The sequence below is a fragment of the Grosmannia clavigera genome, assembly GCF_000143105.1.
Source record: "Grosmannia clavigera kw1407 unplaced genomic scaffold GCSC_140, whole genome shotgun sequence".
In the NCBI taxonomy this organism is placed as follows: Eukaryota; Fungi; Ascomycota; class Sordariomycetes; order Ophiostomatales; family Ophiostomataceae; genus Leptographium; species Leptographium clavigerum.
The window spans coordinates 3,500,197-3,522,378 of record NW_014040801.1 but is presented as its reverse complement, the minus strand read 5'-3'; the positions used below and the strand labels follow the sequence as shown (position 1 = coordinate 3,522,378).

At 57.4% G+C, this 22,182-nt stretch overlaps 6 protein-coding genes across 6 annotated transcripts; 5 read left to right on the top strand and 1 right to left on the bottom strand.

Annotated features, from left to right (window-relative positions):
* Positions 1-1,095: 1,095 nt before the first annotated feature.
* Positions 1,096-2,514, top strand: CMQ_668 (nitrosoguanidine resistance protein; the record flags this gene model as incomplete). The annotated part of the gene is made up of 1 exon (XM_014317747.1): positions 1,096-2,514. The coding sequence occupies one exon, from the start codon at positions 1,096-1,098 to the stop codon at positions 2,512-2,514; it is 1,419 nt and encodes a 472-aa protein (XP_014173222.1).
* Positions 2,515-3,674: 1,160 nt separating this feature from the next.
* Positions 3,675-5,595, top strand: CMQ_1285 (amidase; the record flags this gene model as incomplete). The annotated part of the gene is made up of 4 exons (XM_014318364.1): positions 3,675-3,694; positions 3,759-4,002; positions 4,059-4,511; positions 4,570-5,595. 4 exons carry the CDS (start codon positions 3,675-3,677, stop codon positions 5,593-5,595), a joined length of 1,743 nt encoding a protein of 580 aa, XP_014173839.1.
* A 3,381-nt stretch (positions 5,596-8,976) lies between these two features.
* CMQ_1245 (uncharacterized protein) lies at positions 8,977-9,489 on the top strand (the record flags this gene model as incomplete). Its single annotated transcript, XM_014318324.1, has 2 exons — positions 8,977-9,015; positions 9,316-9,489. The coding sequence occupies 2 exons, from the start codon at positions 8,977-8,979 to the stop codon at positions 9,487-9,489; spliced, it is 213 nt and encodes a 70-aa protein (XP_014173799.1).
* Positions 9,490-11,578: 2,089 nt separating this feature from the next.
* Positions 11,579-16,519, top strand: CMQ_396 (uncharacterized protein; the record flags this gene model as incomplete). Its single annotated transcript, XM_014317475.1, has 4 exons — positions 11,579-11,814; positions 11,983-13,321; positions 13,674-16,242; positions 16,332-16,519. The coding sequence occupies 4 exons, from the start codon at positions 11,579-11,581 to the stop codon at positions 16,517-16,519; spliced, it is 4,332 nt and encodes a 1,443-aa protein (XP_014172950.1).
* A 566-nt stretch (positions 16,520-17,085) lies between these two features.
* Positions 17,086-19,230, top strand: CMQ_1681 (GTP-binding protein guf1; the record flags this gene model as incomplete). The annotated part of the gene is made up of 1 exon (XM_014318760.1): positions 17,086-19,230. The coding sequence occupies one exon, from the start codon at positions 17,086-17,088 to the stop codon at positions 19,228-19,230; it is 2,145 nt and encodes a 714-aa protein (XP_014174235.1).
* Positions 19,231-19,723: 493 nt separating this feature from the next.
* CMQ_1389 (mating-type alpha-pheromone receptor) lies at positions 19,724-20,958 on the bottom strand (the record flags this gene model as incomplete). Its single annotated transcript, XM_014318468.1, has 2 exons — positions 19,724-20,163; positions 20,220-20,958. The coding sequence occupies 2 exons, from the start codon at positions 20,956-20,958 to the stop codon at positions 19,724-19,726; spliced, it is 1,179 nt and encodes a 392-aa protein (XP_014173943.1).
* Positions 20,959-22,182: the final 1,224 nt, after the last annotated feature.

Sequence of the window (22,182 nt, the reverse complement as noted above, 5' to 3'; positions counted from 1 at the left end):
TTGATGATGGCGTAGTCCGTATCCGTCCGTCGTATGGACGAGCACTGCCCTGTTGGGCCGCATCTGAGAACAGGCCGTAGGCATCCATCATACGGTTACAGCGACGTGGGGTGGAGATAGGACGAGAAAGATGGGCAATCTTTAGATAGTGGGGGGCTGCCTTTCCGTTGGGCAGCCCAACGCGCCGGGGTTGGCCAACAGTCCGAGATGAAGGGCACAAAAGCGGTCCTTGGAGTCCGGTCCGTCATGCCTTTGAATGCCATGATACGGTGCTACGTATGCCGGCGAAGCGACGTGTCTCAGGATCCATCCGGCAATGGGCGATGCCGGATTGTCGGGGAGTACGTTTGCACCACCAGCCGATGCAGACGCTGGCTGAGAGGTATGAGTCTCACTGGGAGAGGGCCTGCAGAAGAATCGGACAGTCTTGGCGGCGTGGCAACGACAGTCGAAAAGCCACAGGTCCCGCCAGCGCGGGACTAAGATCGAAGATCCGGGAGCTACTGCAGTAAGAGTTTTGCGCGGCCACCTATTCGGGCTCTCGCACTCCGTCGACCGGCTATTCGGTTTTACGACGTAGGAACGGCGTCTTGCCCCTGAGGAGCAGCAACCTCGCATCCGAACATTTTTGGCGTGTTCTCCCGCTATGTCGTAGCAGGCTTTACCGCCTTTGGCATGGCGGTACAGCTGCCCCACAAAAGTATTCGTCAGATTCTGAGCCTTTGCCGGTTACATAAGCGGCCCAAATGGCAGCAAAACGCCTAGAAACGCGGAATAGCGGGTCGGCCTCCTAGCCGGAGAATTGGGGCCTGCAGCAACTAGACGTATTTTGTAGTACATAACAACCAGTGTTTCCTGATATTGTCTCCTGCTCCGGCCGGACAAGGCATCATCTTATATTTTTCATCACAGTCCTCTCATTAAATCAACGCCTTTATATTACTATTGCAATCTGCTCCTAATTTTATTGTACATCTGCACCAACACCTCTTTATACTCGCCGGTCTTCTTCCTCCCTCTCCACCTTTCAGCTTTCAGGGGGGTTTTCTTTATTCTGATTTGTGATTTGTATCTTTTTGCAACCACACCTTCTACATGGCACGAACGACGCCCTTGTCGCCGCAATGGTGGCCTACGCACCGTTCGGCGGTGTTCAAGGCAGTGATCCCGGCATCACTCCTTATTGGAGTGCTCTTCCTGAGCGTCATGTCCTGGTTCTTCGGCTCGTCCTTTGACATGCGGTACCGGGTGCACAACCTCCGGGTGCTCATGGTCGATCTTGACGGCGGGGCGATCGGCGCCGCGACCCAGACGGCCTACAACGCAGCCTTTATCGACAGACAATTTCCGACGCTGGAGTTCGCCTCCACGGCCGACTATCCCGACGCTGCGGCCGTGCAGTCGGCCGTGTGCCACGGAAACTACTGGGGCGCCGTCTACTCGCACAGCGGTGCGACCGACCGGTTTCGCAACGCCATCAGCAGCAAGGCTTCCACCGCTTACGACTCATCCGACGCGGTCAGCTACGTGTACAGTGAGACGCACTATGCCGCGATAAGCGACTCCTACGTCAAGTCCAGCCTTGCCACGCTCGTCGGGGCCAGCCGCGACTTTTTCTACGAGCAGTGGAACAGCAACAGCAGCAACGTCGGCCTTGCCACCATGAACCTGACTGACAGCGCGGCCCTGATGGCGTACCTGGACCCGTTCGAGGCCACGTCAGTCAACCTGACACCGATGAGCATGGGCACGCACATGTACCTCAACACCGTCTACATGGTCTTGCCGATCTTGACACAGTTCTTTTTTCTGATGGCCCTCAACGGCATCTTCACGGGCATGGGTGTGTTCGTCAACATGGCACCGTCCCGGATTTGGATGCTGCGGCTGGTCATCGCCAAGGTACACGCGCTCATTCTGTCGCTCGTCTTCACCGGCGTCGTCTGGGCCTTCCGCGAGGACTGGGATGTGACCGGCCTGATGTTCCTCCGCACCTGGATGGTGCTCTGGTTCTACATGGAGATCAACTTCCTTGTTGTCGAGTCGCTCATCGGCAGCTTCATCCCCCTGCAGTTCATGGCCTTCTTCATTCTTTCCTGGGTGCTCATGAACGTGGGCAGCACCATCTTCCCCTTTGAGCTGCAGCCCGGCTTCTTCCGTCTCAGCTACCTGTTCCCCGCTCATGAGACCTACCTGCTTCTGGTGCAGATTTGGAGCAACGGCTGCCACCGGAGAGACTACATTGCGCTGCCCATCATGTTCTCGTGGTGGGTCCTGGGCCACTTGACGACCTTCTTGTCGACACGGAAGCGCGTGGCCGATGCGTTGGCCGAGGCCCCGCCTCCGCCTCCGCCTACAGCAAAAGACTCTGAAGAGGTGACTCTGTCGGGGGATGCGAACACGCTGTCTCGGAAGGCCTCAGTGATTACGCGGGATCCCGACAACAACAGCATCAACCACAGCACAGACGACGTTGAAACGCGCGCCAACGGCAATTCTGACACGGCGCGCTAATAGACAAAAAAACAAAATAGATTTTGAGGAGGCATAAATGCTCTTCGCTTTTGGGTTATGGGTTTTGGCACCTTAGATTTTTTTTTTGATTCTTTGGTTTTTGGGGGGTTTTTTCGCATCTTAGCGTGGGTTCTGCGACTTAGATTATCGTTATGGTTACTGCATTATGAACATACATAGACAGATCTTTTACTGCACGAATCAGACCAATGACATTTCTAAATGCGTTTCGCCGGCATGCACTTTATGCTCCAAAGTAGTAGAAGTCGGAGTGCGGGGATCGGGGCCGGGCGGTAGACACGGAGCTTCGCGTCATCGAGGGGCCGGCAACAGGGCTGAAGTACCCGACCGGGTGGGCCGGCATGGCCCAGCTGCTGCGGCAGAATCTGTTGCAGCTATGTTCGTTGAAGAAGGTAGAAATGCCACGGGGGCCGAGATCGGTGACGCCGTAGTCCTAGTTCTGCGACAGGATGACAGGGTCAGAGAGGACGACTTTTTGCCGGTAGATGCCGCCCTGAAGGTCGCAAAGTACGAGCTGGCCGCCAGAGATGTGGTAGCTGAGGTGGCTCAGTGCTTGCATGACCTCACCCCAGGCCATGGAGTCGTCGTTCCAGCCGGTGTTGCTGTTGAATTTCTGGTAGTTCAGTATGAAGGGTTCGCACAGGACCCGGAGGCCGGCTCGTTCAGAGTCATTTGTGTACTGCCACTCGGCCGGGACGTTGATCTTGACCGTCTTGTTGACGACGTTCTGCCCGTTGAACTCAATGACAATCGCCAGGGCCGTGTCGACGGCCTTGATGTCGGGTAAGTGTCATTTTGTTCCACTTTGAGGTTCCGCTATTGATTGAATCGGGTTAGTGCATGGTTTCATTGGCTTCGGCCGAACCGAAAACTTTCTGGGCCATATTGACTATATATAGTCTATACATCACGTGATTCGCAAAACTACCCTTTTGTTTAGCTGAATAAGCAGCCCACTTTTATCTCAACAGGCACACTTCCGCTTACACGACGACTTTTCTCTGGCTACAGATATCCCCGCCGTCACTAAGCAGCTGTGTGGAGGAGATGCAGTCGAGCTCTGCCTGACAATACTTCTACGCTTCTATCCTAGTCTGCGGCTCAGTTTGGCGACGTGTCACTTTGATTGCGCAAACGCAATGGCTGCAGCTGAAGCACAGTGAGAATAACCCGTACTATATCTCCTATAACGGATGGGAAACGCAAAACTGACGGCCCCACAGAAACGGGCTCTCGCGCGAGGGCTTCGACAAGATCGTGGCCTCGTTTGGGCTGACGATGAAGAGCGACGATGCGGATGGGTACTACAAGCTGATGCAGGAGCTGGACGACGAAGTCCGCACGATCGAAGGACTGCCAGACTACGTGGATCCGCGTCTGAAGCCGAGCGAAGCGGTGCCGCTATCGGGACGAAAGTACCATGTGCCGGACAAGCAAGACAACCGGCTGAACGGCTGGAGTCACCGGGTGAGTGCACTCTGGATGCGGTTCCTTGCTGCTCGTCTTGCTGGTCGCACTAACAGGGGGGGCAGTTCGAGCTCAAGGACGAAGCTGCCGTGGCCAACGGCCTGTTAGCGGGCCGTTCGGTCGCGGTCAAGGACACGATCGCGGTGGCAGGTGTGCCTCTGACGTTGGGCACGGCGCCATTTCACCTCTGCGCCAACGCGCCGTATCCGATCCCGACGATCGACGCGCCAGTGATCAGCCGTGTGGTGGCGGCTGGCGGTGTGATCAAGGGCACGTCGACGTGCGAGAACTACTGCATGTCGGGGCTGTCGTTTACGAGTGCGACGGGCCCGGTCGAAAACGCCTGGCTGCGTGGCTACTCGGCGGGTGGCAGCAGCAGCGGTTCGGCTGCCCTATTGGCCATCGGCCAGGTCCAGGCCTGGCGTGAGAAGCGAGGACTGCCGGTCGAGGATCTGGGTGAGGGGGTCGATCTGGCTCTGGGAGGCGACCAGGGTGGCAGCATCCGGCTGGTGAGTGTCGTCTGTCCGTCTATCCGTCTACTGTGTCCTCTGCTTCACTGACAGTCAGCCTGCGGCCTATTCCGGCGTCTACGGCCTCAAGCCGACGCGTGGCCTCGTTCCCTACACCGGCATCGGCGCTTTGCACCCGCTCGCCGACAATGTTGGACCCATGGCGACATCGCTCGCTGACGTAGCCCTGCTGCTGTCGGCCATTGCCGGCTACGACGGTCTGGATCCGCGCTGCAGCCCACATACACCATTACAGCGGCAAGATGTGCCGGCCTACCACGAGCAGCTGCAGGCAGCCATTGCCAACCGCCAGGCCCGTGGCCTCTGGACTCCGTCGACGGCCGGCCGTGGTCTGCGAGTCGGCCTCCTGCGCGAGGCTCTGCAGAGGCCCGAGCTGGACGCTGGCGTCGCCGCTGTGGTGCGTGCGGCTGCTGACCGGTTTGCTGGCCTCGGCGCCACCGTCGTCGACGTATCAGCACCCCTGCATGCCCACGGCCCGGCTATCTGGACGGTCACGATGCGCGACACCGCTGCTGACGTCTTCATCGCCGGCCAGGCGCCCGATCAGCTCTCGCTGCCCATCCCCGGCTTCGCCCCCCCGCCACCCTCCCAGCAATGGTACGACGCGATGACGACAGCAGCACCCACCGTCGTCGCCGGCCTCTTTGGCAGTGCCTACCTCGGCGACCGCTCTCGCTTCCCCGTGCGTGTTCGCAACAAGGCCCTCGCTCATGCTGTCCAGCTGGCCGCCTCCTACGATGCCCTCCTCTCGTCCGAGGCCGGCGGCGTCGACGTCCTCCTGCTGCCTGTCACCCCCTCCGTTGGCCCTCGCCACAGCGAGATGGCCGGCAAGAGCGTCCTCGAACGCTATCGTGCCGCCCTCGGCGTCTCCGGCAACACCGCCCCCTTCAACGTCTCCGGCCATCCTGCCTTGTCTATGCCCGGTGGCTGGGCCACAGTCGAGGACGGCCACGGGAAGCTGCCTGTTGGCTTACAGATTGTTGGCCGGCACGGAGACGAGGTCGGTGTTCTGCTGGCCGCGTCCATCCTCGAGGTCGCTGGACTCGGCTTGGATATTGAATGAGCTGGCCGATAAGGCTGAACGGGCTCCCAGCAGCCGAATTTATCATTGCATACGTCCAAGTAGCATATTCATCATGTTCCGCTGTATACTAAGAGAAGTGCCAAGGGAATCATTGTGTGTCCATCCAGACAAAAGGGTCTGAAAATAGCTTGTCAACTGCAAAAAACGGCATGATCCCCTGCCAGCAACAGCCGGGTGCCCTACAGCACATCGAGGGGCGATGGAGCACCCTCGGGCCATGCCCCAACAGCCCATTTAAACTCGCGGCTATAGATGTTCTCCTTCCGCGCATAGTTTCTCATCCAAAATGCATATGTCGAGAAGCTCTTCTGCTTGTATGTCCAGGTCCCTTCTCCAGCCGTCTGGTGGAGCTCGGCGACCTTGGTGTAGTGCTCCGGCTCTTCGACGGCGACGATCCGTCGCAGTGTAGAATGCCGAAACAGGTTGTAGATGATTCCAGATGGGTGTCGAATGCTCCCTTTCGGGAAGACGAGGACCTCGAGCTGTGGCATAGCCTGGACAGACAGGAGAAGATCCTGGGTTGTAAAACATTCGGTGGTTAGGACTCGGTATGAAGAGACGAGATCATATGGAACATACCCCGAATATGTTATTAAATATTGCCCCTTCCAAGATGAGCGTTTTCAATGCTGGAAACATTTGAGCCAATTCTGTCTTGTGTTAGAATGCTTCTTACCCAGCCTTTCTCTTACTTATTTTTTATTTTTTTTGTCGTTAGGGACGCAGCATCTACTCACGACGTATTTCCGAGGAGCCCAAAACTGGCTTTTTTACGTGCAGAGTCTCAAGCCCAAGCTGCGCGGCAGCATATTGAAGGCAGCGATCGCCATGTGGATCTGCCACGGTGGTAACTCCAAGTCCGGTAATCTCTGGAAAAGACTTCAAGACATTGTATGCAGAAATGCCTATTGCGTTGGCGGTTGTCGCTTCACTGATAAAACTGGTCGATTTGATGCCGGAGAACAGCTGGTTGTGAGGCAAACCCGAGTTTCCGCATCCGGTCCTGCTTTCGATCATAATGTGTCTCAGTTGTTTCCAACCGGTCAAATACTCGGCGATCACCTTCTCCCAGTTGGCAAAGCGAAATGTCAAAGACCTCTAGTCGTCAGCAACGTTTTCTAACCAAGAGTTGAAACAGTTTGCCGCCGAGTTCACTCACTTGCAAACAGACGCAAAATAAGGGTTTGTCGCTTCGCCCCTGTACTGGACAGATGCAAACACCTGGCTGAAAACTGCGTTTCGAAAGAACTTGTCCACGCAAGACAAAACTACTTTGTCCTTGAAGCTGACGTGCGCTGTAATGAAGCAGATAAGCTCGACCGGGAGCTTCTCGATAGCGCAAATTCCACTGTCCGGAGGATCGTCAGCTGGGTGTTTGAATATGTACCCAGAACTGTTCAGCCAATCCATGAGGCACTGCGTGTTGCGCAATGTGTGGCGCAAAGGGATCGTCATCGTTTGCTGTCTTGCAAGTCTCTGAGAGCCTGGTGAAATGAAATAGAAAAAATCTACAAAGAGGGTGATGTCTACTTTTCAAACTAAAGGTCTAAAATAATTATATTCTTTGTTTGAATACACTGGCTGAAAGTGATCAGTTTTCTGTCAGCAAGTGAATGGAAGATAGAGAATAACTTTAATCATTCTGGTACTTGACGTGGTCTTCTTAGTCTCATAACTGACGGCAGAGCTTTGCCTCTGTCAAGGCCACGTAGTCACTTTGCCGCTTTACAGTGCTTGTTTGTTTAATACCATTTTTTGACTAGAAAGTACTGTATAATCAGAGTAGTGATATATAGGTGGTCTACCTAATCCCTCCGTTGCGTATCAGCTCCAGTTTCTCGGACAGACGATGACTGACGGGGCAGGGAGCCAAGTCACACAGTCCCCTTTGTCGTCAACCTGCCGTCCAGCTTCTAGCTTGGCGAGCATTCTCATAACGTTTGCAAATATATCAACTAATAGGCCGACCAAGACTGATGCCTGCACAGTACAGCGAATACACCAACATGGGGACGGAAACTGAAGTAGGTCACATTTTTGTCAGCGTCATTTAACATAAGCTGTTGCCGTTGCAATCTCGGGTATAATGAGAAATGTTCCCTAGAGAGCATGGAAAAGGAATCAGACGTTGCTCCCACCTCATTGTTGGCCAAACCACCACGCCGTCGACCGGCATGCTATAGTAATCTATAGTAATTCTCTAGCACAAGCGGTGCACCTTGCAAAATAGAGATTTTGTCATCATTGATTCTGGTAGAAAAATGGGAAGCTATACCTTTGTATCATCAACGATAGTACGGAGTACAAATCTCCCTTATCTAAAGCGAGTGAGCTCTTTAGTTTCGTCTGGTCGTTAACTAGCGCTTTACAGATCAATTCATACATACACATAACGACAAATACGCCTAGACAGTGTCAAGTGCATGACTAGATGATCTTGGGCTAAATCGGGCAGTACTACAGCCAGTGAAGCACCTTAAGGCTGCCTACTACGAGCTGGAATAAGTGTCTATATGGTTTTGCGTAACCGAGCTCTCTGCATTTACAGCGGCCGCGATGCGAATTGTGTACTTCGGCGACGATTTTAAATAGCTGCTAATATTGGTTTGTAGAAATGTTAGGCGACAGTGAGGCTGATGTCCCGTTGCTGATACTAGCTGTCGTCTCTATTATGTTGGCTATTAGCGAAAGGTAGCAGTGATTCTGGCTTTGGCTGGTCTTGGCCGCTGAATTTGGGGCTGCCCTTGTGCTATTAAACCTGGCATGTCCTCCTCTTTGGTTGGCTTGTTAAGGACATTACGTCTATAAGGACTAACTTACCTAGTTATGGCCTGATTGGTCGTCCCGAGGGAATGCTACTACTACACCGAGTTGAGTCTGCTCGCTAAGGTTAGCTCGTGAAAGATGCTACATACATAGTACTCTTACGCCTTACCTGGCCTTATGGGCTTACGGAGCTATAGATCCGATGTCGTCTGGTTTTCTTCAACATGGATTTCGTACCTCGTACGAGATATGCATCCCGAGCTTTGATATCGTCAGGTGGCCCGGCACTCAATGCTACCTGCTAATTAAAACTGGGGAGGGGGGGTAATATCGGATAGGTAGCGGATATTTTCCCACCAAGCTAAAATACACCAGATGGGGGTCAAAATGCCCGGAAGATAACGTGTCTCTACAGAGTAGATCGGTGGCAATTCCAAGGCTAGATAGCCGATTGATAGCCTACATACAGTACGGAGTTCAGCAAGCGTCGCATTACACCTCTGCTGAGCTTATCAACCGTACAAGGGCCCCAGCAACACAGGGTAACAAAACATCGAAAGACTGGAAAGCTGCATCGCAACGGCTTGAGTGATAATGCTTCTCGAAGACGAAGAGCCTCACGTGATACATCACGTAAGCAGAAGTCCCTCGACCGATATGTATGGAGTACGGAGTATCTTACGATACGTTCGCAGTGCCGGGTTTTGCAAAGCCTTTTCCAGGCTCCTTACGATATAAAAACATTAACTCCGTACTACGTCGTATGTAGGGTCGTCGAGCGAGGTGGGGTTGGTTGCATGTGTTTCCCTACCTTATTTTTCCGGTTGTGCCAGTAAGATCTCGTTATTATAGGGGCGCCACTCCGAATCAGGGCCTGTCTCAACGTCTCCGCTCCGCCAAAATTCGCCACTTCAGCCGCTACATACTCCGTAGAAATCTGGTCGCTGGCTACGATCGATTGCAAGGGTTGTCCACCGAGCCGAAGAGATCGAGGACGAGGCCGACGTCGTTGGCCAGTCTGTAGCCTGGTCTTACGACTACGATGACGGGGAGGCGTCCGGCAAATCCATGTACCCCAGGACGCCTGCAGGCTGGGAGAGGGGATGAGTCGCCAAGCCTTTTTTTCGTGATTGCACGGCGAGCGGCCAGCGTATTGCCACATGGGCTGCAGAGAGACCTGCATATACTCCATCGACTCGTCGTAGCGGGTGAAAGTATGGGGACCTGGCTGTGCGTCGTACTTCGTACCGACTCGCGGTATCGCGTTCTCTTCTTTCTTTTCCTCTCCTGCATTGCGACGCGGTTCTGCAGCAGCTCCACAGCTGCGCAGAGTCGCTTCAGGAAATGGCCCTTGCTGCGCGGGTCCGCCTCCTAATTCTGCGGCGAGAATGCATGATCTGGAATTTCCATCTCTGGTACTGTACGGATTATGAGGCTGGTTAGATACAAGTACCGAAACGCGAAAACTTTAACCCCTTTGTTGCCAAGGGCGTGCGCGAGGTGGATGATCGATGTGATACAAATTCCGTCAGCCATTCCAGCAGCGCGGTCAGGTACACGCGCATAGTCGTCTCCAGCACTCTACTAAGAAAAAAAACAGGGACAGCTTTGGACGCTACCCCTTTTCTGGGGTCTTTTTCAGGGGCAGACAGTGGTTTATAAGTGGCCTTTAGCTAGGCAGCCAATAGCGTCTGACCGGGCAAAGTGCACATAGGACCAAAAGAAGCAAAGAACAGGCCAGTCCACAGGGTTGCTCACCGTACTTTAGTCCTCGTACTCGTACTTCGGGCAGGGGCGCGTGCTGAAGCTTTCCTCTTTAGTGAATCGATCGTCAAAGTCCCAGAGGGGAAACCGCGACGGAGCCCGAATCGGGGAATCGGGGACGTATCTCAAAGCAAGATTAGAGAAGAGGTGGGAAATGGCTCAGCCTTTTGTGCCACAGTTTTTTATTCGTCTTTGTGTCCACCAAAGCAGTCGATCCGGTTCCAGTTGTGATCATCGCAGCCGTTGGGGCGAATTACGAACGCCTGCTAGCAGATTTGCATGTTCTCGCCCTTTGTGCAGAAGTAGCGCTGGGGAGGGGCGCTACACGAGTCACATCCAGCCCTGTTGTCTGCTGGATGGAGCACGAAACACGAGACTGAGACGCACGCACCGCTGGCCTCGGGAGCACATTGTCCGCGTAGGACATGGGATCGGGGGATGAAAGGGAGAAAGGAGAAAGAAGAAAGCAGGACGGCCAGGTGCAACGGCGAACAACGGGCAAAAATGGCATTTTTGTGCGAGCTCTGGTGTTCTTCACCGACAGACCACACGCATTGTCCAATAAGACGGAGCAGAGCATCTTACTGCGTTGCACGACCTGGTCGATACTGGTATAGTAAGATATCTTACTGCCTTTGGGACAACGTGACGGCCAAGTGATTAGCTCTGGCCCGGCCGCCTGGGCTTAAACGCGACAGGAAACGGAAGTCAGAAAGGGCGCGATCGACTGCAAAAAGGAAGAAAGACGAAAAGAAAGAAGGGGGGGAATGACGGCAGGGGTGTGGGTGAATAAGTGGCCGAGCTGTCTGTCGTGCGTCTGTGGCTTGCTCTCGCTCTCCCCACTCTGGACCAGGGGGGGACGAATTGAACCTGAAAAAAGGTGTCCGGAGAAGGGGACGCAAAACCATGTGTCGGTCAAACCGCCGGTCCCAACAGACTAACACAACCATCCAGAATTGCTGTCTGGACGGCACACTCTCACGGGCAGATTGATGCTCTGCCACGCCTGTCGACCAACCCCCCTACAACCGAGCAGAATCCGACTGGGGTTGCGTGCAGAGGCCGAGATTTTCCCAGGCCTGCTGTGCACTCGTCCACACCCTGTCCATACTCCGTATACCACTCGACCAACAGTGCACGACTGCGAAACGAAGCTCGAGCAGGAGGGTGTGTGTCTTTAGTGCAGAGCAAAGCCCGAAAGGGTGCAGCACGGGCTAACAGAAGGAAACCCCCCCCGGCACGGCACAACACAGCACAACAACAGACAGGCGATAAAACAAGAAAGAAAGGGAGGAAAGGAGAGGAGCGAGAGGAGCGTGGCGCGTGGGCAAGCCCAGCGAGATTGAAGGGCCACAGGGCAGAAAGGTCGATTGCGAGAAGTAACTGTCAGGGAGCGACGACGACGCATTTCGTTGGTGATCCGACGGAAGCAATGACCTCGCCGCACATCGAGTTTGCCTCAACCGCCGTTGCGAATCCTCCTCTGCACGCCGCCTCTGCCGGATCCACCGTGTCTGCACCCCTGCCGCCCACTTCTTTGCCGATCGTGGTCCCTGAATCTGCGCTCGACGCCTCACAGCAGCCCAGAGCCTACGAGTACGAGTACGAGCACTCCTACAGCATCCCTTCGCGCCCCGACGTTTCCGCCTTTCCTGCCGCCCTCCCCCCGTCTTCCACCAGCAGCAGCGGCTTCGACTACGGCGATCTCGGCGACTACGGAAACGTCCGCAGCAGCAACAACAGCAACGTGAGCAACGTGAGCAACGTGAGCAACGCGAGTATCGTCAGCAACGTGAGCAACACGAGTATCACCAGCCGGCCTACCACGACCAACAGCGACCGTGTCGAGTCAGCATCTGCTACCCCCGCTGCCACAGCCTTCTTCGCATTGGGGTCCCCTTCGACCAGTCAGAGGCCGCAGCCGCAGCCGCAGGCCCAGACGCAGACGCAGCTGGGACCAAGGCACAAGCAGAAGCCCTTCTCTGCCGCCTTTCTGCCACGATCCTCCTCTCTCCTCCCCGCTGTTCGGCTCGGCCGAACCGGCCTGTCTGCCGGCACCGCCGCCGCGTCTTCTCCGCTCTTACTGCGGCCCCTGGTCCATGCGCCCGCGACGCTCTCCTTCTCTGCCATTGCTGAACCTGAGAAGGACGAGGACGACACTGCAGCACCACCACCACCACCACCACAGACCGTCCCCTTGCGCGACACTCGGCACTCGCGCTCCAGCAGCGTCGGCGGCGGCTCCGACAACCTGCGCAGTCTCTACCGTTGGTCCTCGTCTACCGGCTCGAGTCGTCTCTCGCTGTCAGCCGGCCACTCGCTCGTCTACCGCCACCAAAAGTCTGCCAGCTTCAGTCGTCGTCTCAGCGTCGAATCCACCGGCCGTCTCGGCGACACCACCGATTCACCGCCTCCGCCGCCGGCGCCGCCAAAGGACCGCGAGCCGACCCCGCGCAAACTGCAGAAGAGCTGTCCCGGCACGGCAGACGCGCCCACACCCATCCACGAGGAGTTCTCGTCAGCCCAGTCACCGTCGCGCGTCAGCTACCGCCAACAGGCCTCCCCACCGCGCTTTCTCCCTCCCATCATCGCCCTGCCGTCGCTCGAGCAGGAGGTACAGAACGGAGCCACTGGCTCGCTGTCTGACCTGATGGCTTCTCCACAGCATCGCCGGCCGCCTCATCTTCGCCAGCTCAGCTCCGAAGACAACATCAAGTCCTTTTACTTTGGCGACGCGCTTGCCTCTGCCACCTACACCGGCCGATCCACGCCTGCTCACCAGATTATCGAGAACCCGGAGTCCCCCATCCGCTCCCGGTCGCGCGCTGGCATGGACGGTATGTATGGCCGCGAGTCTGAAGCTGCTGCCGCACGGGCGCAGGCTCAGGCGCAGGCCCAAATACAGGCGCAGGACCAGGCCCAGACGTACGGTCGGAGCCGATCGCGAACCAAGGGAAGCATGGACTCCAGCAGGAGCAGGGACCGGGCGAACAAGCCGCCGTCTCAGAAAGCCATGCTGTCGCGTGCCCTCCAAAAGGCCAACGCCGCCGTGCAGCTCGACAATGCCGGCAACATTGAGGGCGCGCGCGAAGCTTACGCCGAGGCTTGCCGACTCCTGCACCACGTTCTGCTCAAGACACAAGGCGAAGAGGACAAGCGCAAACTGGAGGCAATTGTATGTTACATGGCAGAGAGCTGCATTGACCCACCCCCAGTTACTCATATTGTATTAACCGCAGCAGAGAGTGACATACACGGCCCGAATAGAAGAGCTCAATCAGCTCGCCCCTACACAGGTGCTAGATACGCGTCCCCTTCCAAAACGACCACAGAGTAGCGCAGCTCGCAATATAAACAGCGCAATCAGCGACGACGACGACGGATCCGAGGATGACGGCGATGACGACAACGACGACGACAACATGGTATACGGGCGTCATGCCACCGAGGCAGCCCGGGCAGACGAAGTGGTATCCCGTTCTGCAGACTACTATTCGACCCCAGTGACAGCATCGCCGAGGTTGCAGCCGTCGGCCTTCAGTGCCAGCTACGATAGTTCGAAGCATGGCGACACGCTGCTGAGCGACCAGTACACCTTGCAGTCCTCCTTCTCGCGCTCGCCGAGGAGAGAATTCCACAGGCCCAGTGTCATCAACACGACTGCGTTCAACAGTTCCCTTCAGCCTCCGATGGACGTAGCCTCCCCATACATGCCCCCACCACTGTCCCCTCGACGGATACCACCAACGACGACGGCTGGAATGGCCCATCCGCCACCGTCAGCGCCTGTCTTTGGCGAGCCGAAGTGGCTGGTGCCAGAGTACAGCTCAGAATCAAAATCCTTTAGCAACCATGCCAGGTCGACGAGCCACGAATCGATTTCGTGGTTGGACCCGATCGACGAGTCTGGCGGGTCAGCCGCATCGTCCGTACACTCTCGATCCTCGTCCAGGATAATACGGAAGCATATCCGAGCGACCAGCGGAGCGACAGAAGCCGAGTTCGACGCAGCCCTGGATGACGCCATCGAGGCGGCATACGACGACGGATACGATCCGATGAGCCCCGGGACGTCAGACGCGAACGAGTATGGCAATGGCTATCTGGCAGACGCCGCACGAAAGGCCGAGCTGGCACGAGAGCGCATGCGCGAGGCCGAACTGGAGGCCATGCGCTTCGACCGCCAAATGCGGGAGCAGCAGCGTCGGCAGCAGGATGAGGAGATGGCAGAACGCACGAGGCACAATTTCCTCGACCCGGCAGACGACTCGGACGAAGAGGAGCGGATTCTGGAAGAGATGACCAATGGCTATGCGATAGAAGACTTTGCGTTTGGATCCGACGTCAATGGGAAGCCGAACTCGCACGAGTCCGAAGGGGTAGAGCCGACAAACAAGACGGTGCTGGCGACGGTGACGGAGAACACGGTTTCCATGCCGGCGGTCGTGTCGGCAACCAAGGGGGGTTATCCCGGTACAATGCAGCCGCCGCCGACACAGGCGCTGCCGAAATTGCCGCCGCAGGCATTGGCTTCCCGTCTCACGCCGACGCAAAGCCCCCGATCGGAACAGACGGTGCGGAACCGGCGTCTTTCTGGCCAGAGCATGACGCAGCTGAAGATCGACACGTCTTCGCCAGGTGTGAAAACCGGGATGCGACAGCCGGCCACGACGACGGGTGCTCCGCCCTCAATGATGTCAGCCGGTCCGACGGCTGTGCCACAGGCAACGGTGCGAACTGCCGGCTTTCTTGCGCAGCAGAGACAAGTGTTGTCTGCAGTGACGATGCGGCCTGGCTCTCGACAGGCACCGGTGGCGCCCGGCGACGGAACAGTGCAGTCCGGCTTCCTGCCACCCACACCACCGATACCGCAAGGGACGACGTTTGCGGACGTAGACAGTACGACGGGCCGGACAGGCTCGCCTTCGATTGGCAACGGCAGGCCGGCGCTGCGAAAGAACTTCTCGTCGTCTAGCCTGAGGAGCATGCGCGGTCGCAACATATCGGTGAGCAATCTGGAGGACGGATTGGACATGTCGCCAGGCACGCCATTGAGCAGCCATTTTGCGCTGAACGGCCGGCTGCCAGCGCTGCCAAGCCTGCCGTCCTCAAGCCTGGCTACGCCGCTCGTGGCGGCGCTCAAGGAGCGGATGGCGATAGGGACGAGCAGCGGGACGGGTGGGATGTCGCTGCTAGAGGGCGATTTCCACTCGCCGAGCACGCCGGGGTCGCCAAACATGGTATTCTCGGACGCGCCGGCACCATTGGAACCGTGTCCGACGGACTCGATGCTGCGGCCGTTCTGGCTGATGCGGTGTCTGTTCCAGACGCTGGCACACCCACGCGGCGGCTACCTTAGCAACCGGCTGTTTGTGCCGAGCGACGTGTGGCGGGTCAAGGGCGTGAAGCTGAAGAACGTGGACGAAAAGATTTTGAACTGCGACCTACTGACGGCAGCGCTGCTGAAGCTGGCGCGGGTGGACACGTTTGACGCAGACGCGATGCTGGTGGAGATGCAGTCGTTTGAGACGGTGCTGGAGCAGGTGCAGGCGACGCTGACACGGCGGCTAGGCAGCGAGGTGGGCGTGCACAGCAGCAGCGTCATGTTCAAGGACGCGTCGATGGTCCGGGACGGCGATGCGGGCGGTAGTTTTGGCGGTGGCGTTGGCAGCAGCGGCGGCGGCGGAATGGGATCGAACGGCGGGACAGGCTCGGGATTGGGGTTGGGGTTGGGCATGGGCCTCGGAGCAGTGCCGCGAGCAGCCAGCGTGACGGGCAGCCGGTCGTTTTCCTGGCGACGGCTGCGGTCGAAGAACTCGGCGGCAGCGCTGGGCGGCAGCTACACGTCGACGAGCGGACGCAAGGAGAGTCTCTCGGGCGCGTCTGGGACAGCGGCGAAAGAGGGCGGCAGCAATGGTCTTGGTGGAGGAGGCAGCAGTGGCGGCGGAGCCTCGACGACGCTGTCCTCACTGCCGATGACGCAGAACCCGACGAGCAAACCGGTGCGCCGCGATCTGGCAGCGGCCAAGTTTGCAGGTCCATACGCGCATTATGCTGCATCTCTGGCACGCTTGTTTGACGCTGCTCAGTCGATTGGTCAGTTTATTTGTGTGTTGCGTTTGTGTATCGTGTTTGCTGTTTCTACGTTCTTCTTTTATGTGCTTTTCCCCTGCTAACGCTCCCAGACCAAATTGCCCGCCAGGTGGAAGACCCCGGCCTCCGTCACGCCGACAAGACGCAGGTCGGACTGGAACTCTGCACGCGCAACGCAGCCGAGTTCTTTGCCTTTTACATCTGTCGCTTCGTTCTCTCGGACGTGTCCTTGCTGATGGATAAGTTTGTCAAGCGGGGCAGCGAGTGGGTGCTGACCTGACTGCTGTCCCGGCTGTGTGTGGCTGGTTTCTTGTTTCCTTCATGAATGTCTGTCGCTTGGTCTACGAGTTGTATATATCCTGCAATATTCCCCTGTACGTATGATGACAGCGATAGTCGGCGGCCCAGACACGGCCCATCACCCAGGACAGTGTCTGGCCGTGTTCTGTTTCTGTTTTTGCATTTTTTGCATTATTTGAATTTGTGCGCTGTACGCTTTTGCATTTATTCACGTCTGGTTTGAGTTTGCAGCTTCGTACATGTTCTTGGCTATGATGATGTGGGCAAGCAATAGAATTGTATTGATATGTACTTAGCGGGGAACAATAACGCTTAGAAGAATATTGTTTGTGCCATTGCCGATAAGCGATAAGATGTTAAGCGGACGGCCAGAAAATCGAGCGGCACGTTTGGAGACGAACAACGGACTGCTGGCTTGCGAGCCACTTCTTGGAACCGGCCACATTCTCGCTCTCCAACCAAGATAGCGTTCTACACGAGCGGCCACGATTGCTGCAGAGTGGACGGGAACTGTTAAGAGGCAGAAACGGAAAACGAACGGACTCAATGCGGCCATGTGTGCGGCTGCTGCAGTCTGCCATCCTCCGAAAGCAGCGAGCGTTGCCATGTCTAGTGCGCGGAAGCAGAGCCGCCTGGCGGGGAAGCGTCTATGACGGGCGAGCACTGAGGAGCGTGCCATGGCAGCGGTGGATGCAGTCTGCAAAGGCAGACATGCCCGAGGCGGCCGTGTCTGCGGACCTGTCTGCAGAGACTTTGACAGAGCCGACAGCAGAGACAACACCACGACGACAAACAGTGTCTCGGATCCCGGCAGAGCTGGAGCAGCGGATTTCGGCGATTCCGATGGAGCGGTTTCGCAACTTCTGCATTGTGGCGCACATTGATCACGGCAAGAGCACGCTGAGCGACCGGCTGCTGGAAGTGACAGGGACGATTTCAGCGGGAGGGGACAACAAACAGATCTTGGACAAGCTGGACGTGGAGCGCGAGCGGGGGATCACGGTGAAGGCACAGACATGCAGCATGGTGTACCGCTACAAGGGGCTGGACTACCTGCTGCACCTGGTAGACACACCAGGTCACGTGGACTTCCGGGCGGAGGTGACGCGGTCATACGCGAGCTGCGGCGGAGCAGTGCTACTGGTGGACGCATCACAGGGCGTGCAGGCGCAAACGGTAGCCAACTTTTACCACGCGTTTGCACAGGGGTTGGCGCTAGTGCCGGTGGTGAACAAGGTAGACCTTCCGACAGCAGACGTGGCGCGGGCGCTACAGCAGCTGCGGGACACGTTTGAGCTGGACGTGGACCCAGAGACAGGACGAGGAGCAGTGCTGGTAAGCGCCAAGACGGGGCGAAACGTGGAAGCAGTTCTGCGGGCAGTGGTGGAGCGGGTGCCACCGCCAGTGGGCGACGCAAAAGGGGTGCTGCGGATGCTGCTGGTGGACTCGTGGTACGACAGCTTCCGGGGGGTGGTGCTGCTGGTGCGGGTCTTCGACGGGACAGTACGAAGCGGCGACGTGTTGGCATCTCTGGCGACGGGACGGCGCTACACGGTGGGCGAGGTGGGCATCCAATTTCCCGATGGAGTAGCACAGCCGGAGCTGCGAGCCGGGCAGGTAGGCTATCTCTTTTTCAACCCAGGCATGAAGCAGATACAAGACGCCAAGATCGGCGACACGTTCACGACGGCACGAGCAAGCGATGAGGGCTTGGTGGCGCCGCTGCCGGGATTCGAGGAGCCGAAGCCGATGGTGTTTGTGGCAGCCTTTCCGACAGACCAAGGCGACCACGGGCGGCTGGCCGACAGCATCAGCCAGCTGGTGCTCAACGACCGGAGCATCACGCTGCAGAAGGACCACTCGGAGGCGCTGGGGGCAGGCTGGCGGCTGGGCTTTCTGGGGAGCTTGCACTGCTCGGTCTTCCAGGACCGGTTACGCCAGGAGCACGGGGCGAGCGTGATCATCACGGAGCCGGCAGTGCCGACGCGGGTGCGATGGCGTGACGGGCGCGAGCAGGTGCTGACGAGCGCGGCTGAGTTCCCCGACGCAGACGAGCCGCGAGCCCGTGGCGCCACGTTTGAGGAGCCATTTGTGACGGCGACGATCACGGTACCGGAGGCGTATCTCGGGCGGGTGATCACGCTGTGCGAGGCCAGTCGGGGCGAGCAGCTGGGCCTGGAGTTTATGGGCGGTCGCGGTGGCGCGACGGCAAACCAGCAGGTCATCCTGCGATATGCACTGCCGGCGATGGCGCTGGTGGACGATCTCTTTGGGCGACTCAAGGGCGCATCGCGCGGCTATGCCACGCTCGACTACGAGGACGCGGGCTGGCGGTCGAGCGACCTGGCCAAGCTGCAGCTGCTGGTCAACAAGAAGGCCGTCGATGCGGTCGCCCGGGTGCTGCACCGGTCACAGCTCGAGCGCGTTGGCCGGCGATGGGTGACGCGCTTCAAGGAACACGTGGACCGGCAGATGTTTGAGGTGGTCATTCAGGCGGCCGTCGGCCACCGGATCGTCGCGCGCGAGACCATCAAACCCTTCCGCAAGGACGTGCTGGCGAAGCTGCACGCGGCTGACGTGTCGCGACGGCGCAAACTGCTGGAGAAGCAAAAGGTCGGCCGGAAACGGCTGACGGCCGTCGGCAACGTGACGATTGAGCAGAGCGCATTCCAGAAGTTCCTGAGCAAGTGAGTAGGATGAGGAGAAGGAAATAGAGTGGGGGAGTGAGAAGCGAGCGTTGATTTACAGAGTACTCGACCATAGAGAGAAGAGTGGACGGAGCACTCCGTAGAGTTGATGGACATACAAAAACGATGCATTACAACGACCCAAGATGATGCAAAAAAGCACCAAAACGTTAAAAAAAAATAGAAAAAAACGACCACTACGGGACTCGAACCCGCAACCTCGGTCTGACCTCCCGACTTCATCAAGACGAAATAGGAGGACCGCGCGCTACCATTGCGCCAAGCGGCCTGGTAGGTGCGCTCGCATGACTGGCATAGCCAATAGCGAGGTGGCGAAGAAACAACCATTTCCTGGCTTTATAAAGGGTCTTTCGTCTCGACTGAATTTGTAATCAATTGGCCAACAAGCGACGGGAGATTTCTTTACCGCAACTACATACTCAAGAAACACCAGCAGTACTAAAACCAGATATCCGCCGCCAAAATCCTGTTCTGTCTCAGACGGCGTCTTGCCGGACCTCAATCTCGTGGCCCACCCACACCCTCTTGGCCTTGGCTGTGCCCTCTTCGACCAGGTCCATCTGCTGCAGCTCCTGTTCTTCGTCCTTCCCAACAGCCTTGTTCTTGTGTCGGCTGCCTGTGTGGATGCTCACCTGCGTGGCCAGTCCACCCGACACGAGGGCGGTCGAGTCGGATGCATGCGACCAAGAGCCCAGGAAGCGCTTCTTGTTGCTGGCAGCCGTGTCTGACGTCCGTGTGTACCCACTACCGCTATTTTCGCTTGCGCCGACCCGGCCGTAAATTCGTCGCGCAGCCTCGTCTGTCATGTGCTGGGCGATGAGGGTGCCGAGGGGCAAGACGATGACGACCGAGGTCAGCATCAGCGAGCCGGATTCGAAGTTGGTGAAGCTGCCAAACTCCATGGCGGCAAAGATAACTGATCCGTCAGCGGGAGAGACGCCGAGAGAGAGGCAAAAGGGACAAACGACTCACCCGGAATCAGCATCAACACGCCGTTCGTCATCACGAGCACCTCCATGGACGAGAGGTGCGAGATGGGCGGCAAGACGCTGCGACAGGTCCACATGTGCATGACCAGGCGGGTGATGAAGACGAGGCAGAACCAAAAGACGGTGGCTGTGCTGAAGGCGAGGTCGCACTGCACCAGCCAGACGTAGCGGTGCGCCCGCCCATGGTTGAGCGTGGCCCGCATGTACTGGACCACGCGGAAGATCCGGAAGGCGAGGGCGGGCACGACGACGATCCCGGATACGGCCACGAGCGTGGCCCGACGGCCGGCCGGCCACATGCGCACCAGTGCCCAGGCCTGCAGCATCAGGGCGGCTTCGATGAGCAGCAGCTGCGGCACCGCGAGAAAGGATGCGGCTGCCTGCACGTTGATGTCGCCGCGTGCCACCTGCGAGTGGTCGCCGCCGTAAAAAGAGTAGAACGAGACGTACGACGACGTGAAGTAGAGCGCCAGAAACAGACAGCGGACCGTGCTCACCAACAGGCTGGCCGCGTGCAGCACCGTCGACGCCCGTCCGAACCGCACCCGCGATGTCAGCGTCAGCAGCACCGCCAGCATCACTAGGCTCGCCCCCATCTGCACGCTGTAGTTGATCGCCGTCGACGTCAGCTGCCGCTGCACCCGGTCCATTGCCGGCAGCCAGAGCACCATCGTCTGGCCGCCGGGGCCGTGCAGCGTGATCGTCTGGTTGAACGGGTCCATGATCAGTCGTTGGATGGGTATAAAGTAGCAATAGCAGAAAACGAGATGGAAACGGTTGGGTATTCGTTTGTGTTGTCAAGACGGTCGCTTTGGAGATGTACAGCGTCTGATGCAGAGTGGGAACATCTGGTATTTAAACAGGTCGACCATATGGTGCTGGCATCTCTCATCTCCCGCCAGAGAAGACTGCCATCAGAATGTCATGACACAGGAGCAGGTCTGGCCGGCGGCTGTGAGAACGTGGAAATGACACAGATACGACGACCAATGGCACAACAATACCAAGACCAACGTCGGGCTGCAGGACGAGAGGAGCCCGCGTAGCCGCCTCCTGGCAAGGGGTGATTATCCAGGCGCTGCAAAAGTGACAGATTCGACCACTGTCTATCGTGCGGAACTGGTGGCTTGGGATTCTTACCATTGTCCCTCCCAGTCTTAGTATTGTTCACTTTGGTGCTTATGGCGTCGGCGCCAGCAGCCCGCTCAGAGCGTCAACACGGCTTGACGTCCGCATGGCCAATCCCGGTCATCCCTCCCAATTGGGAAACATTCGTCTGCTGCTAATCCTGAAGAATTTGCTATTGGCACTCATTCAGTCTTGGCCTTGTCATGCACTCCGTTTTGTCTGCTGTCGAGCTTGGTGCTGAAAGCCTGAGCTGTACGTGGTTACTGCTCGTGCATGCTCAAAATATGAATTCTCACACATGTTGTAGGTCGCAGCAGAGAACCATCAGTTTTTTCTGAAATTGCCGTGACTGATCACTCTGTCTTTGATTGAGGAGAGGCCCGTCCGACTTCGTAAAGGAAGCTCATGGACCACATCACGTGACTCAAACACCCGAATGGAAGCTCGTAGGTTGAATCACGTGGCCATAGCACGTCTCTGGAGCTCAGCTGTCGGAACAACGTTTTCGCGCCTCCATGTGGCGATGGGCGATCTGTTTCCAGCTTAGCGTCCCGGCCGTTCTGTTTGTAAGGTTTGAGAAAAAACGAAAGGGACAGACGAAGGTTGCAACGAGACGTCCCGTCTGCATCACCGCATCGTCACCTTCGCCTCTCCTCCTCCGCATCTCCCGTTTTCTGGACTGTGCAGCGCGTCGCTTTTCCGGCTCGCTTCATCGACCACGCTCTCCATCCCCGCTCTCCTTGATGCGCTGAGCCCCGACGGCCGGAGAGAGCAGAAACGCGTCTCGCGCTCTTCTCCTTGATTTCTAATCCGCTTCT